Source organism: Ursus americanus, chromosome 21 (genome assembly GCF_024610735.1).
Source record: "Ursus americanus isolate L20-20 chromosome 21, mUrsAme1.1.p, whole genome shotgun sequence".
NCBI lineage: Eukaryota > Metazoa > Chordata > Mammalia > Carnivora > Ursidae > Ursus > Ursus americanus.
The window spans coordinates 46627906-46645339 of NC_142147.1; the positions used below are offsets into that span (position 1 = coordinate 46627906).

Consider the following 17434-nt stretch of genomic DNA (forward strand, 5'->3'; position numbering starts at 1 on the left):
TCCTTCCCTCTACGATGAGGGTAAATTCAGGGCTCATTTCAGCTATACCAGCTGTAAAGATACTGAAATACTTCCAGATCTGGTTGGTAAAAATCTGCTATCCCGAGACCCTGAGTTCCCCCCTCCCCACCGGTGGCCTATCTGGGTGGCCCCAGGGCACCCCCATGTTCCAGCAATTCAGAGTGAAACACCAGATCAGTGGAGACCGCCAGCTCACCGTCCAGCTGTTGGGCAGAGCTGTTACTGACACAGCCTGGCCTGGCCTGACGGACAGCAAGTATTTGGAATACTGTCTCCCTCCCGGGATGAAGGGTGATGGCTTGTAGGACTCTTGTAAGGATTTAGAGGGTTAACATCTCTCTGGAACCATCAGGAGCTTGTTAATAATAGCAATAATAATACCAGCACGCCTATCTGTCTTTCTTTGGCCTCAGGAGTACCTCAGATTTCTCCCACGTGCCTCTCAGGACTCAGTTTCCCCATCTCCATGCTCCCTAAGCCCCCGCCCCTGGCCAAGTGTCCCAACCGCCAGGATGGCAGGTGGGGCTGCTATCTCCCTAGGCTGTTTGCTCTCCCTCTTCCAGGGCTGCTACCCAAGCCAAGGCCCTTGAATAAAAGGCCAGGTCACCTGTGTCCTGCTTCCTCTCCTCTGGCCTGGATCATGTTCCAGCTCCTCACTGCTCTGGTGCTCATGGGAGCGCTGGCCGCCCCAGCAGGTAGGCACACTGCGTGTGGTACCCCGAGAGCAGGACTGAGAGTGAGAGCGAGAGCGAGCTAGCCAGAGAGACCATCCAGGTTCACACGCGTAAATCCAGCTTTAGAGTCTGAGGCCCAGCCCCTCCCCGCTCGGCTTTCTGTCTAGCAGGTGCAGCTGAACTGTGCTTGAGACCGTAGTGCTGGAGTCAGGCTGCCAGGGTTCAAATCTTGGCTCCGCCACTTCTTCGCTAGGTGACCTTAAGCGAGTTGCGGAACCTCTCTGTGCTTCCGTTTTCCCATCTGTGAAATTAGGGTGATGATTGATGACCCTGCCTCAAAGAGCTGTTGGGGAGGGAAAAAAAGCTGCTGGGGGCACCCATGGAATTAATACGTTTGAAGAGCTTTTTAAGAGCTTAGAACAGTATCCGGCCATATGTAGCCCTGTCCAAAGGGAATCTTACTGAGAGCCGAGAGCCGTTATTTTTCCTTACTTTGCCTACCTGTCTCCCCTTTGGTTCTAGTTCTGCCCCCGTTGGCCCAGGTTGGGGATCAAGTGACCTGGCACTTGGCCAGGATCTCACTGTGTGATCTTGAGGGAGACTCTGAGCCCATCTGCTCTCAGTTTCCTCGTGGATCCATCTATAAGTGGCAGGTGTATGAGACGAGGTTCGCTGTTTTCAAACTGTGCTTCTTCGAGCCCCGAGGCTTCTCGGAAGAGCCCCAGGTGCCTCTCTGCAGATCAACAAGAAGGCTGCCCGGACGGACACAGCTGTCCCCAGCCTAGCCCAAGAAGGGACATTCCACTTTTATCTGTTCAACTCCCGGCTTGCGAGGGAGGTGTTTGGAGAAAGAGTTCCCTGGTGAGAACTGCAGATGAACTGGAGATCGCCAGCGGCTCCGGCTTAGCGATGCTGATCCCTGCCTCCGAACAGCCCAGCCCTTAGTCCTATTCTTGAATCTTGTGTGTGTGTGTGTGTGTGTGTGTGTGTGTGTGCATGCCTGTGTTTTCCTCCTTACATCGCAGGCTCTGATCACTCCTCTCTCCCCACAGGGACCGCCAAGACGTGTCCAGCCTGCTCTCTGCTGGGAAACTGCACCGAGAGAACCTGTCCTCCCGCCAAGGAAGCCTGCTTGTTTAGCCAGATGCAGCTGGGTGGGGGGACCGGATGGGTGCTGGGTGGAGGACCGACAAAGCGGGTGGGCAGGGGTTGGGGTGCGGAGGGGGAGGCATAGAAGAACCACCCTGGGACTGGAGACCACAGGCTTTGTCTCATAGCTCAGTTCGGGGTCACTGGGATGGGCGTGGGGCTGCGGGGGCTTCCATGCCAGCTGAGGACCTCTGGGGACTGCTACGGACGGGACTGTGGTCGGGGGTGGGTGTAGGTGGGGGGACAAAAGTCTCTAATCTCTCCTCCTCAACCTCTATTGCCAGAAAATGGGATTGTCATCAAGAACGGGTCATGTGTCACCCCTGGGGAATGCCAAGAAGGTGTCTACGCCCTGACCTATGGCCCCCACTCGAGTCTCTGGGTCAGCACGGCCTGTTGTGAGAACAACTGCAAAGGGGCCACCCGACAAGGTTTGTTGGCAGGACTTGGGGGTCACAGCCCCAGGAAGGGTGCTGTGGGAACTTGGCCTCGATTTCCAGCTCTGCCTGGCTGACCGGGGCAAGGAGAACCTCAGTATTCTCATCTGGAAAATGGGTGGGAAATAAACTTGGCAGGGGGTGCCTTCCAGCACAGGGCTGGCCTGTAGCAGGCACTGGAGCAATCGTAGTGGCACTCACTCACTTACTGGAGGGCTGGGGAGGAGCCCCAAAGTTTTATTTCTCCTTAGCAGAGGAGCTCCCCTGAGGGCTAGCCAAGCAGAGCAAGAAATGGAGGGATGGCAACAGGCCCCGTCTAGGGTGAGGCCGGCGAGGCCCCCGGGTGCAGAATTGACAAGGCATTCGCTTTTAGGCGCTGACTCTGCGCTTGCATGACCTTGGGAGGGAGCGTCTCCTTGCTGGCCTGGCTCCAGACCTGGCTCTGAGCAGTGATAAAGATCACGTTTTGTTGCTCGGTGATTTTTCCAAAGAAGGAATTTGTATCTGGCAGGTGTAGCAACGGGGAGGCGGGGGAGACCGGAGACAGCTCCACACTGGGGGCTGCTAGCCACGCTTTCAACCACCGGGGATTTCCCTCCTCCTAAAAACTGTGCCGCTCACCAAATAAGACCGCCAGTTCCAAGCTGAGAGGCAGGCATGCCGTGCGGTATATAAAATGCCGGTACTGATTACAACTGCGTTAGACAAAATTCCTATGTGTACAGAGAGATCAAAGGGACTATCTCGGAATGCTCTGAGTAATGGCTTTTGCTGGGGCAGCGCTGCCCGGTAGGAATGCCGTGCGAGCCACACACGTAATGAGCGGTTTTCTAGTCACCACGTTCAACAGTACAAAGAAACAGGTGAAATTAACTTTGAGAAGGTATTTTATTTAAGGTAACACATTAAACTATCCTTTTGACATGTATGTAATCAACAGAAAATTATTAATGAGATATTTTCTTTTTTTGCTTCAAACTAAGCCTCTGAAATCTAGGGTGTGTTTTATGCTCACAGCACATTCCAAAGGGAACGTACCAGGTTTCTTTTCTTTTTTTCCCCTTTCCTTTCCTTTTCCCTTCCCTTCGCTTCTCTTCTTTTCTTTTTTTTTATTTTATTTTTTAAGATTTTATTTATTTATTTGAGAGAGTGAGCAAGAGAGAGAGAGAACACAAGCAGGGGAGGGGCACTGGGAGAGGGAGAGAGAGGCTCAAGCAGACTCTGTGCTGAGCACAGGGCCTGATGCAGGGCTCGATCCCACGACCCCAAGATCATGACCTGAGCTGAAATCAAGAGTTGGAGGCTTGGGGCGCCTGGGTGGCACAGCGGTTAAGCGTCTGCCTTCGGCTCAGGGCGTGATCCCGGCGTTATGGGATCTGAGCCCCACATCAGGCTCCTCCGCTACGAGCCTGCTTCTTCCTCTCCCACTCCCCCTGCTTGTGTTCCCTCTCTCGCTGGCTGTCTCTATCTGTGTCGAATAAAAAAAAAAAAAAGAGTTGGAGGCTTAACTGATTGAGCCACCCCGTTGCCCTTCTTTAGCCAACTTTTCTGTTTGCCAATGTTGCAATATAAACACACATGAAAACGATTGGTGGCTTAGTTTTGACTCAGAAAAAATATGCTTGAGCAGTTTTCTCTTAAATGTTTCAGATCTCTAAGAAAGCTCTGGAATTGATCAGGTGTTGGAGAGCCCAGAGGCCACAGCTCTGCTTTTTGGCAGAACACCACAATACCTTAAAACCTAAAATAACACGATCACTTTTTCTTTTTTTTCTTTTTTTTTTTTAAAGATTTTTTAAATTTATTTATTTGACAGAGATAGAGACAGCCAGCGAGAGAGGGAACACAAGCAGGGGGAGTGGGAGAGGAAGAAGCAGGCTCATAGTGGAGGAGCCCGATGTGGGGCTTGATCCCATAACGCCGGGATCACGCCCTGAGCTGAAGGCAGACGCTTAACCGCTGTGCCACCCAGGTGCCCCAACACGATCACTTTTTCATCACTTTTGGAATTCAGTGTGTTCACGGGAGGGCTTTTGTCTGTGCGGTCAGCGCTGTGTTTCCAGAACAGGGTCTGGCACACAGTAGGTGCTCAAGAAATGTTTGTGGCATGAATAAAAGAACCCACAGGATCCAGCCCGAAGGTTCGTTTAGGACAAATGACCAGCATGGGGCAGCCTCACCTCTGGCTGTTTGCTGCTCTTCAGAACACGTCTTCAGGGGTTGGCAGGAGGTGCTGAGACCAGGCCGGTCCCACTTTGGAGGAAAATGCTCTGGATTGTGCTGGGGGGTGGGGCGGGGTGAGAACAGGGGGCTGCGGGGGAGGGGGGTTCTTAGCCTTCATCCCACCCTGACCTCACCCACTCCCAGCAGAGGCGGCGCCCGAAGCCCAGCTCAACGGAGTGAAATGTCACTACTGTTTCGGGGATAAGTCAGCCTTGTGTGACTCCCGTTTGGTCATGAACTGCACCGGTGATCAGACTGTGTGTCTTACCCTCAATGGGACATGGAGCGGAGGTAGGGGTTCCTTCCCGTCAGGGGGCATCTGGGTGGCAGGCCTCCCTCTCACCTGCATGAATAAGTCTCAAGGTTCATTTGCATGTGCGTTCTGGTTACCCTATTGCAAATCACTCACAAATGCAGCAGCTTAAAGTCATGGCCATCGTCTTATTAACTCTTCTAGCTTCCGTGGGGTGGGAATTGTGGAAGAGCACAGCTGCACAGTTCTGAGTTTCTCGTGGGATCCCAGGCAGAGGGTGGCCCGAGCTGGAACTGCAGGTCCGGGAGCAACTAGGGGGCTTGCCGAGCATCTCACACGCATAGACTCTGGGCCTTTCCAACGTGGTTGCCCCACATTGGGTAGATTGGGCTTCCCCACATCATGGCTGCCGCCACCTTTCCATGGTGACTGAAGACTTTAAGAGTGAGCATTCCAGCAGACAAAATGGCATCTGCGTGGTCTTTTATGACCTGGCCTTGGAAGTCACACAATGTCATTTTCCCGTGCGTTATTGGTTGAAACAGTCACAGAAGTCCATCTGGTTTCAAGGGGAGGAAGCCTAGACCCTCACCTCTTCACGTGCCCAGGAGTTTGCAGATGTATTTTAAAATCACCATTATGTGTTTGCAAATGGTTGGGGCAGAGGCTGTTTGAGTGAAAGGCTTGGAATAGAACCATACTGACCAGAGTTAAGCCAACAAAGTGACAGAGAGAAGCGGTCTGGGCTTCTGCTCCCGGCAGACTGGATCCTCTGAAGGGTCTTCCTGCTACTAACAGTGGCATACAGGGAAGGTGTGTGAGGTTGGGGGTGTGGGGGGGACACAGGTGGTGGGACTAGTCTGCCCCGGGGGACTGCCATTGTTTAAAAATGCTGGAATATGGTGATTAAAAAGAAGCAGATTGATATTTAGTCATTTTTATTATAATTTTTTTTAAAGTGAGCTCTATGCCCAACACGGGGCTTGAACTCAGGACCCGAAGATCAAGAGTCCTAGGCTCTACCAACTGAGCCAGCCAGGCGTCCCTAGTCAGTTATATTATTGTCTTTATTTTTTATTTTTATTTATTTATTTTTTAAAGATTTTATTTATTTATTTGACAGAGAGAGACAGTCAGCAAGAGAGGGAACACAGGCAGGGGGAGTGGGAGAGGAAGAAGCAGGCTCCTAGCAGAGAAGCCTGATGTGGGGCTCGATCCCAGAACGCCGGGATCACGCCCTGAGCCAAAGGCAGACGCTTAACGACTGCGCCACCCAGGCGCCCCCAGTCATATTATTGTTTTTAAATGCGCCACAAAGAGTCTACCCCCTCAGAGCCGGCTCCCATTAGTCTCCCCCTCGGTATGCCACTGTTTACCGATGAACTGGATGTTGTACAAAAATACTTTTCCATGCTTTGGGGGCTTATAGGAAGTTAGGGGAATTTCCACGGGTCCCCAGACACAGTGAAAATGTGAGCAGAAATCAGAAGAAGAGCAGTAAGCAAACCTGAAAAGCACAGTGGCCCTGAGAAGAAATGCTGATTGCACCCTGCTTGGGGTGACTAGGTCTTGGGTCCACAGCATGGCTGGAGAGCAGACTCCTAGAGTTCCACCTAAGTCAGGGACCTTGGAAGGAGACTGAAATGATCCCTGATTGGTGGTGCCTCTTAGTTCTCAGGATAAACAAAGGCAAATCCTCTCCATGAAAAGCCCCCAGGAGCCCCCCACCAACATCAACCAAATACGAGCTCAGTCAGAGCTCATGAAATGCGCAAGAGGACAAGTCACCATGAGTGAGAGCAGAGGCAACAGACAAGAGATGTGGGCTCATGAGGAGCTCAGCTCTTATAATTATCAGCTGCAGAACATAACTGTATGAGAAGTAGTCGAAGGAATAAAATTAGAATCGCAAAAAGGAGCAGGCATCAGGAGGTTGTAAGAAATGACCGGGCAGATTTGAAGATGAATCATATACAGAACTATCAGGAGACATGGGAACTTTCAGACAGAGAAAGTCTGAAAATCAAGGTGGGAAGGCTCTGGCTCTGAGTCTCCCCCTGCTGCTTCCCCCTGTTTCTGCAGGGGGTCCCCAAATCCTGAAGGGCTGTGCTACCCCAAATGTCTGCCACCTGCAAGTGAACACGACCCTGGGCCCGGAAGCATCTGGATTTCATCTCATCAGCAAGCCTGAATGCAACTATGTGGCTACTCCCACCCCACCAGGTGCCTTTGAACCCTGACTCCCAGAGATTCCACCTTCTCTGCCCTTCCCAGATCCCACATGCCCTTCCCAATCCTATGTGTTTCCAGGGTATCCCCTCCCCCTACCAATATGCTCTCAGGGAGCGCAATTACCCATATAAGAGCACACACCCACACACCCACAAACATCGACATCTGTATCCCAGCGCCCAAAACACACCGACAGAGGAACACACAAGTCTAGACACAAGCATCCTGTCGTGTACGTGAGATTAGGCATACAAGCTCTGTTTCAACAAGAAACCTCATGGTCTTTTTCTTTCTTTCCTTCTCTTCCTCGCTTGCGAGAGAAGACAAATTTGCCAACAGTCTTCTTTCGGCTTAACAAAGAATACGGACAGTAAGTTTTGTCTTCCAGAAAAGAGAGGTGCTAATTGAGATTGTATTTACCAGGGCAACAGTTTTTTAAGTGAGACAACTGAACAGGATCAGAGACGTTTCGGAGGTGAGAAAGGCAATTTTCGAAGCTGGATAGAGCAGCCTTCCCTCAGCTCCAGGGACGCGGAAGCCCCTTTGGTTAGAAACCGTACAGCGAAGACAGATCTGCGATGCAGGGGAGAATCCATTCGCACCTTGGCTTCTTCCTCAGATCACCAGCTGTCGGAGTCCAACTTTTAAAAACTAAACAGTGGATGAAATTAATGATCGCAATGAAGGGGAAAAAAGGTGGACCCAGGAGCTCAAAATGTACGATATGTAAAGGGCCAAACAGGGTAACTAACAACCGGAACACAGGACAGGGAATCTTTGCATATACGGTCCCTACAGGCATGTAACCCATCCAGGCAGGGACTCCTCCCTTGTCGGGTCCGTGCGCACGGACAGGGGAAAGCACACAAACATATAAAAGTACAACACGCACACAGACGTGCGGAAACACTTTACCAACATTCTACAGAGATGTTCACATCTGTAGTCCAACATCTGTATCCAGGCGCCCTAAACCTTGCTGGGAACCCAGACACACCCGGACACAGAAACATGCTCAGACCCACAAAACCAGCCTTATAAGTATCCACATAGACAGGTGCTCTGTTCACACAGAGACGCACCTAGACCCCTTCTCACACAGGGGCCCATGGAGCCGCACGCAAACACCCCCACCCTTCCACAGAGAGTTCCAGAACACACAGAATTCAACATAGGCCCACACAACCACGTGTGAACACAGGGAAACAGGCCTGCGTGCTTGGCATGCCGACTTCATCATTGCAGACACACACACACACACACACACACACACACACACACACACACGTGGTTCTCCAGCTGGCTTATCTTCCTCTCTCCCCAGGTCCCCCTGCAGCTACAACTCTGACCAAGGATAAGGTCACCACCTGTCTCACCTGCTCAGGCCTCAATAATTGTGACCCTGTCCTCTGCCCAGCAGATAGGAACTACTGCCTACAGACATTGGGCATCCTGGGTGAGTGTCCCTGGAGACAGAGTTGGGTGGGGGACGCAGAAAGGGGGCCTGAGGCAGACCAGGACCTCTCCTTGCCAGCCCCCCGCCATGTTTGCTGCCCTGACTCCAGCCATGGAGGCCAGAGGCTGGTTCCAAGGGAGCATGTGAGTTTAAGATCTGATGCCACATTGCTCTCGATATTTATGGCTGAGTGTCAGATCAGCTCAAGGCGTAGAGGCCTAACCAGTCACAGAAGAACAAATACCAGGACTCGTCTTCTATGAGAGACATAGGGTAGTCAAAATAACAGGACGGTGGTAGTTTTAGTTTTGCAAAAGAGAAAGTTCTGGAGATCTGTTGCATCACAGTGTAAATATAGTTAACGCCACTGAATGTACACTTAAAAATCCAAAGAGGGCAAATTTTATATCTTGTGGGGTGTTTTCATTTTTGTTTTTTGGGGTCATGGTTAAAAAAAACTTTGTGGCTTAAAACAACAATTTATTATTTCTCACTATTCTGCAGGTTGACGAGGCTCAGTGTAGGCAGGTCTTATGCTCCAAGGGTGAGGTCCCCCATGTGGCTGTGTTCTCTGAGAACCTGGCTGGGGCTGGAACGTTCAATACAGCCTCTTCATTCCGGGGCCTCTGTGTGTGTGGTCTGTCTTCAGTCAGTAGCCTTGCTGAGCTTCCTTACAGCATGGTGGCTGGCTTCCCAGAAGGAAGAGGTGGGAACCATGGCTTCTTAAGAGAGAAGCCCGGAACTGGCCCAGTGTCGGTCCCACCACAGTCTCTCGATGAGAGCAAGTCACAAGGCCAGCTCAGATTTGAGGGGTGAGGAAACGGATCCCACCTCTCGATGTGGGAGTGGTAAGGGTAAGATGCAGAAAAGCATGGGGGATGGGAGATCCAGTTGCAGCCATCTTGGTATCTAGGGCAACATTCTGGGCAAGGAGGCCTCTGTCAGACTGCCCCATAAAGGGAAAAACTAGACTCTTCTGTAAACGGGAAGGGGGGTTGAACTGGAAACCAGCTCTTCTCTGTCTTCTAACAACTTAAGTAGGGGTAGTAAGGATAGTGTACGAGGCCCGGTGGTGGGCGTTTCTGGGATCCTTGAGAAGTTTCTGGCTAAGCCCATGAGGTGCTCGTAGATAGGTCGGGAGACATCACATGATCGCCTTTCCTCACAAGCCTGCCCTCTACATCTCTCCAGCCTTAGAGGACGGTAACTCTGTTGTCTGGAGAAGTGGCTCCTGCGTGGCCTCCAAGGACTGCGGATTTGGCAACTCCATCTCTGCGTTCACCTACAGCGTTGACTTGGGCTTCTGGATCAACTCCACCTGTTGCCAAGGCAACTGCCAAGAACTCACTCCTCTCGGTACGCTGCCACCAGAAAGCAGTCGTGGGTGGCCAGGGAAGCGGTGGGGTGACTGTGGAGGAGAGTTTGTCCTAAGTTGAGGAAGGCGGGCAGGCAGGAGCATCCCCATTCCCCAGCCAGGCTGCCCGACTTTACCCTGATCCCAGCTAAGTGGGAAATCCCAAGAAGGTCATACCCCTGCGGGAGAGCCTGTGAGTGCATGGAGGGCTCTGGAGGTTCTGAGAGTCCTCCTGACTGTCACCCTCTCCTCTACAGAAGTTCTGCCAACCTCACACACCCTGAGCGAGTTCCTGTGTCCTACATGTCCTAGCGGCCAGCCGGGGCCCTGCAATTCCTCCTTCTATATGCAGTGTCCCAGTGGGGAGACGGAGTGTGTCCAGCTGGACCTGGTGCTTGTAGAAGGTAATGTGTGTGTGTGTGTGTGTGTGTGCGCACGCGTGTGCATGTGTGTACATACACATGGCGCGTGCCCAAGAGTGAGCATGTTGGTTTTGGATTTGGGCGTGCTTGAGTTGGGGGTACTGTCCAAAAGGAATAGAATGCAAGCCGCCTGTCGAATTTAAAGTTTCCAAGGAACCACATTAAAAGTACAAAGTAACATGAAATTAATTTAATATTTTATTTAACCCAATTTATCCAACAGTTGTAATTTCAACATGCAATCAGCATAAGAAATTATAAACGAGATATCTTACATTCGTTTTTTTCCTACTAAGCCTTTGGAATCTGGTGTGGATTTTATACTCACAGCCCATTTCAGCACAGACCAGCCGTATCTCTACTGGGCAATAGCCGTGTGTGGCTAGTGGCTACTGTACTGAAAGTTCTAGAACAGGGGCACCTGGGTGGGTCAGTCAGTTAAGCGTCCAACTCTTGATTTCAGCTCAGGTCATGACCTCAGGGTCGTGGGATCCAGCCGGTTTGGGCTCTGCGCTCAGCAGGGAGGATTCTCTCTCCCTCTCCCTCTGTCCCTCCCCCTGCTCGCACTCTCTCTAAGAAATAAATAAATCTTAAAAAAGAGAGAGAAAGAAAGTTCTAGAACATAGTAAGTGCTATGTACGGCATTTCAGTGAATCTAAGACCATCATGGCTCTGCGAGGAAACATACCCCAGTTCAGGGCAAACCAAGACAAATACAGACTATGCTGTGAGGCGCTTTTTTTTTTTTTTTTTTTTTTTTTTTTTTAATGGAGAAGGTCAAAGCTAAATACAGGAGCGGACAGTTTAATAAATCCCACATGCCCTTCCCCCAACCCCAGTAATTATCCACTCGTGGCCAATCCTGTTTCATCTCTACCCCCGCCCCACATAATTTTGAATGCAACCTCAGATATCATATCACTTGAACCCTAAGTATTTCCATACATTTCTTTAAAAGATAAGGACTTAAAAACAAGCCACAATGGTGGTGAGGTGTTCTTCTTTGGTAAAAATAAGACTAGATCACTTTCACATCCCCCACCAAATCTCAATAAACCGGTTACGTTTGTATATCTATGTTTACATAAAAATGTATTACATTGTACCATCTTCCACCGTATATGGCTCTCAGGAGGCATAGGAAGAAGTTGAGAAGGCTGGGCACTAAGTCCATTGGTGGGGTGTGTGAAACAGAGTGACCTCCCGGTGTCACAGTCATGAATACATTCAGTATTATGAATATTGAATACAAGTAAGAGAAAGCCTGCAACATAGACGGAAGGTATAAAGAGTAACAATGAAAGGCGCAGTGGGACCAGGCCCCAGCTTGGGGATCCCAACGTTTCCGGTGAGTTTTCCGAAGGACGTGGGTCGGAGGGCCTCCTTGGCCCCCAGGGTTGGTCCGTTCCCACGTTTCCTATTGGATGTGATAGTTTTGTGTTTTATGACAACTCGGCAGATCCCAAGGCTCTGACCTGGAGAGACAGGCGGCCCCGCAGAGCTGCAGGGAGTTGCGGGGAAATGGGCTTGGTCAGGGGCCGCCAAGGCCCGGGCATAGGGACGGGGGCTGGCCGGGGTGGTGCACGGTGGCAGGTGCGCGTGGGCCCTGGGGACACCTGCCTGAGCACTCGGCCTCATGCGCGTCCTCCCCCGCGTCTCCGCAGGCGGCCAGAACGTGAGCGTGAGTGGCTGTGGCTCCCAAGACCTGTGCGGTGCCCTTGCCGCCACTGAGGGGCTGCTGGCGCTGCCTGGCCACCGGCTGGCCCGCCGGCCCCACTGCAACACCAGCCAGAGGGCCATCATGGACTCCAAGTGCCACTCGGGCGCGCCGCGGGGCCTCTACCTCACCCTGTCCGTGATGCTGGTGGCCCTGGGCACAGCCGCCCTCTCCTGAGCAGGCCCCCCTCGACCACCCTAGCCCCGCAGGCACTCAACCCCGCTTGTGTCCCACGTGGCTAGATGGCGTCCTGACTCCCCCTACTTCTGGCATTTCTAGGCCTGGAAACTTCTGGTGAGAAAAGTCGGAAACCAGGGGGTGAGCCTCCTCCCTCAGACTACAGGCTTCCCCAAGGCTACTCCTCTTTCTTAACACCAGGGTCCCTATACCTTCTCCCTCAGACTAGGCTGTACTTCCTCAGACCTCAGACTAGAGATGCCTCCATGGGCCCCAAAGACTAAGCCTCCTTCCTCAAACTAGGGGGTCCCCAATACCAGGCTACTTCCTCAGACTAGGGCTGTGTCTCTTTTCCTGAACATTGGGATGCAGCTCCTTCTGTCTCCCTCTTTAGGGTCTAGTAAAGTCTTGGGCAGCCAAGATGGGGTTTGAGGACCAAATACACCCCCTTCCCAGGCTTTTAGAGCACCCCTTCCACCCCCACCACAGTCCCTCTTCTGTCTGGGCTCAGTCTCCCCACTGTCACCAAATCTGAATGAATTGCATCCCACAATGCCTAGTGGTTTGGGTTTCCTTCTTCTCCCATCGCAGCCTCAAATGGGGCCCTGATGTGGTCCGCTCTCCCCTCCGCGGGCTCTGGGACCCGAGGAGACCAGCGGATGACAGTGTCTGGGAGCCAGGGCAGGCTTAAGAGCAAATGCTCCGTCTGGAGTGAGTGTCATTTTCGAGCCAGCATTGGACCCAGAGGATTGAGCAGAGAGGTAAAGATGGGGAACTCAGCAGGAGGCGGAATGCCGGGAACCATCTGCTTTCAGCTGCAAGTAATACAAAGTCCAACAAAAAGAACCGAAAGCAATCACTTGGTGCTGATTGGACAAATATTTATTGATCACATGCTATGCATCAAGGACTGTTCTAGACACCGAGGATACATAGCAAAGAAACTTCTCTGCTCTCAGGAGGGTTATGTGTCAGTGGGGGAGACAGATAACAAACAGAGCGCAGGGAAGAGGAATGGGGAGGCCGGCAGGAGGGGTGCGTTTTTACATGAGAGGCCTCAGGAAGGTGAGATCTGAGTGAAGACCCGAAGGGGGTGAGGCAGAGGGCCGTGCAGGTGTGTGGGGTGCGGACGGGGCCATTCCAGGCAGGGGAACTGTAAAGGCAGAGGCCCCGAGGTGGGAGCAGTAAGGAACCGTGAATACACACCTGAACCGGAGGAAGGGAGGTGGGGCCCCCAGGGCCCATTCATTCAGCAGGTCAAGGGAGTCACTGAGAACCTAGCTTGCTGGCCTGCCGTCCTCAGTTTGCATGATGGTGGCTGGAGCTCCAGCGACTGGCCCTCATATGACCACGTCCAAAGCCGGAGGACGTGGCCTCCCATCCTTGTCTTCCCGGAAACCCTGTCCCCTGGCTGACTTTCTTCACGTCCCATTGGCTGAAATGGAACCAGCCGATCCCTGTCAAGGTGACGGTAATCCTGATTGACTTCCCTTAATCAAGAGTCAGTCTCTGGGGTTGAGAGAGGACCCCGCCTCTCATGAAGTCCATGGTTGACCCCAGATTCTGCACAAAATAGGGTTCCTTTTTTAAGAAGATTTGTTTATTTATTTTAGAGAGAGAAAGCACACAAGCAGGGGGAGGGGCAGAAGGAGAGGGAGAGAATCTCAAGCAGGCTCTGACTCCCCACTGAGCACAGCGACTGGGGCCTCCATCTCACCACCCCGAGGTCATGACCTGAGCTGAAATCAACGGTTGGCCGCTTCCCTGACTGAGCCACCCCGGCTGTGTGGCCAGGGCTGGGACCACGCAGAAGGCACGACGGCCAGTTCCATGGATGCTTCCAGAAGCAGCAGTGGAGGAGGTGTGGTTTTAACCCTCTGACCTGGAGTGCTTCCTCTTGGCAAAGTCAGGTGGCAAAGGAGCCTGGGAAATGCAGTTTTCCAACTCGCAGCCATCAGCAGGACAGGGCAGAGAGGGGTGGCTGTGGAAAGGAGGGGCCGCAGGCGAGGAACAATGACACTGGCCCGGTCCCTTCCCCTCTCTCAGGCCCGGTTTCCTCATCTGTAACATGGGAGTAGTGATTGTTCCTGAAAAAGTGAATGTATCTAGATAGCGTTTAGCAGGTAATACGCTTTCAGTGGGTGGCGGTCATGAGGCTGCTTCTTGTCTTAGTCAGCTCGGGCAGCCATAACCACACACCACGGACTCGGTGACTTACACTCCAGACATTTTCTCACAACTCTGGAGGTTGCGAGTGTGAGGTCAAGGTGCCAGTGTGGTTGGGTTCTGGTGAGGACCCTCCTCCTGGTTTCCGGGTGGACGCCTTCTCTCTGTGTCCTCACGTGGCAGAGACAGGGCCCTCCTTCTGGTCTCTTCCCCTTTCGCGTAGGACACGAATCCCATCCCACAGCCTCGCATTCCTACCCCTTCTGCATGATCTCTCAGAGGCCCCACTTCCAAATACCATCACGCTGAGGGGCCGGGGCTTTCACCTCTGAATTTTGGGGCCAAACATTCACTTCCTGACACTGCTGAGACAGAAAAGGGAAGGACGTTCGATTTGTGGTAAGCGCCCTGTCGCTGTTTCCGATCATTTATCTGATTTAATGCCCTGTGCATAGGCATTAGAGACCGTCATTTTGCAGATGAGGAACAGGGACCTCTGAGGGTCCCCCTCAAGGTCACACGTCACGTAGCTGGACGCATCTGTGGCTGCTGAGTCAGGATTCCTGTGGACCGAGGGGTCACCGGGCCCCGTGTTGAAGGATGGGCATGTCCTTGTAAAGACTCTCCACACAGAGTCCGTGAGCCTCACCCACAGTGCACCTGCCGTGCGAGTGGGAAATACACTGTTGTTGTGATAAAGCCACCAAGACGTCGGGCTGTTTGTTCCTGCCGTGACATCACATGGCCCATCCTGACTAGTACAGAGACCAAGAGGGAAGAGAAGGCAGATATGGGGGGCAGAGCTGCGTATCTCAAGACTGCTGCCCTAGACGGGGTCGTGGTTAAGATCTCTGGACTCAGACCCGGGTTTGCAGTGTGGCTTCACAAGTGATCCGTTGCGTGGCCTGGAAAAGTCTCGGAACGTCTCTGAGCCCTGCGTTCCCATTGGGAAGAGGGAGGTAGTAATAGTTTGACCTCCCGTTACTGTCAGGTGTGCCAAGCATAAGGCTTGGCACGTCCTCAACTTTCAACGGATGGACGCTGTCCCCTGCTGGGGTGTTAATCACCACAACAGCTGTACTGTTTATGATTGTGTGACAGGGACAATGGAGACTGCCGGAGAAAGTGCTAGGAAGTGGCAGCCATGGGATTTGAACCCACATCTGCCTGATTCTGGAGGATAAATTTTGCCCCCCGTTAAACACTGAGGAAACATCAGGATGCACACAAGAGTAGAGAAGATAGTATAATGAACCTTCAGGTATCTATCCCCCCTCTATGGCCCCCGCGTCAAAAGTTACCCACATTCTGCCAATTATATCCCCTTTCCCGTCCCCTTCTCCTTCCCTCCCTCCCCCCTCTCCTCCATATCTTCCTCTCTTCTTCTTTTCCTCTCTCCATCTGTCTTCTCTTCCGTCCGCCCTCCCCCCTTCCCTTCCTACTCCTACCCCCTCCTCTCTTCCTTCCTCTTTGTGCCAAGAAGTTTTCAAACAAATCCCAGACATCGCGTTTTCCCCAGAAATACCTCATCGTGCGTCAGAGCGTGCACACATAACCTCTGCATTACGTGTCCTTCCTGGGAGGGAGGACAGACTAAGATAAAGCAGCTGAGAGCTTCCCTGACCTGCTCCCATCCCTGTCCATTAGCAAAAGGCCCTGGATGTCCCGGCCTTTAGGGGAGATCTCCCCTCACTGCTGGGGCTGTGGTCTTCTTCTCAAGTCCTCATAGAAAAATCATATCAGCACTGCGTACCTTGATACGTAGCTGGGATTCACACCAAAGAGAGAGATGGTGGTTAAGAGTGTGGACTCTGGGGGCACCTGGGTGGCTCAGTCGGTTAAGCGTCTGACTCTTGATTTCAGCTCAGGTCATGATCTCAGGATCGTGAGATCGAGCCCCACATTGGGCTCCACACTGAGAGTGGAGCCTGCTTGAGATTCTCTCTCTCCCCCTCTCCCTCTGGTCCTCCCTGCTCTCTCTTTCTCAAACAAACAAACAAACAAAGAGTGAGGACTGTGGTACCAGTCCGTCGGGGTTCAAGTGCCAGCTTTGCCAGTTACTAGTTTTGTGACCTTGGTGAGGACCATATGTGCACAGTAATCAGAGTTCAACACAAGTAAATAAAAGCCTTTAACTACTATGGTTGGGGAGGGGGAGCGCCCTTTGGGTCACACGGCCAGATGTGTGTTGGACTCCCAAAGCCCCTTTCTTTCTCCTACCAGCTATGGCCTCCTGTCTGCCTGGCTGGATGCCTGCCTTAAGGTGGGGTGCAGAGGAGCCTGGGGTGGCGAGGAAGGAAAGAGACGTTTCTGTGAGATTGGAGGCCCAGGGGATGGGGCCAGGATATGATCCACGTCGGCTGAGCTGGGAGCCCACGGAGGTGCTCAGGAAATGCTTGCAGGCAGAAACAGCCATCTGGTGACCGTGACCCTGGAGTCCGCAGGGGTGTGTGTGTGGAAGGGTGGAGGGGTGAGGGGTGGGGGTGGGGTGACGGGATACTGGGAGTCTAGCCTGCGCAGAGGGTTTAATTTTATTGTACATTCCTAAATTTCTTTAAGGGCACCAATGTGAGTACGTTATTCAGTTCTTAAAAATTTATTACAAATGACTTAAAACACACAAAAACAAAGAGTAAGCAGTGTCTCTCACCGCTCAGCTGACAGGAAGCATCAAAACAGCTGCAATCCCCAGTGGCCCCTTCCCTGACCACTGCCTTTCCTCCTCCTCTCCGGAGATAAGTGCTACCCCGAGCACCATACTTGTAATTTTGCTACAAATATACATGCTTTGAATTTTCCCCCTTTTCCTTTTCCCTCCTCTCCGTCTTTCCTCCCCATAGACTCTCCCCGGGGACCTCCCCCTCCCAGGGATTTCAAGTTAACAGCCTCCCGGAGCTCCTCCTGTTATTCCCCAAAGTCGAATAATCCCATATAGACATTTGATGCATAAATACATGTAGATACAAACATACGCATGTGCTGATATCCGTATACGAGTAGACACTTACACACTTACACACATACATATGTATATTGGTATGTAAGGGTGTTTTGGTCTTTAGTAGGATATTAGCCACAGCTCTCCTCTGCATCTTGCTTTGCTCTCTTAACAGCACGTCATGGAAATTCTCCAGGTCTTTTGATTCGTCTTTT

The 17434-nt window shown here is 52.1% G+C and overlaps 1 protein-coding gene across 1 annotated transcript; it reads left to right on the top strand.

Annotated features, from left to right (window-relative positions):
• Positions 1-661: 661 nt before the first annotated feature.
• Positions 662-12602, top strand: LOC148108281 (uncharacterized). The gene is made up of 9 exons (XM_087853360.1): positions 662-716; positions 1748-1849; positions 2129-2275; positions 4652-4795; positions 6840-6980; positions 8314-8445; positions 9637-9801; positions 10057-10203; positions 11886-12602. The coding sequence occupies exons 1-9, from the start codon at positions 662-664 to the stop codon at positions 12113-12115; spliced, it is 1263 nt and encodes a 420-aa protein (XP_087709486.1). The 3' UTR covers positions 12116-12602.
• The last annotated feature ends 4832 nt before the right edge of the window (positions 12603-17434 follow it).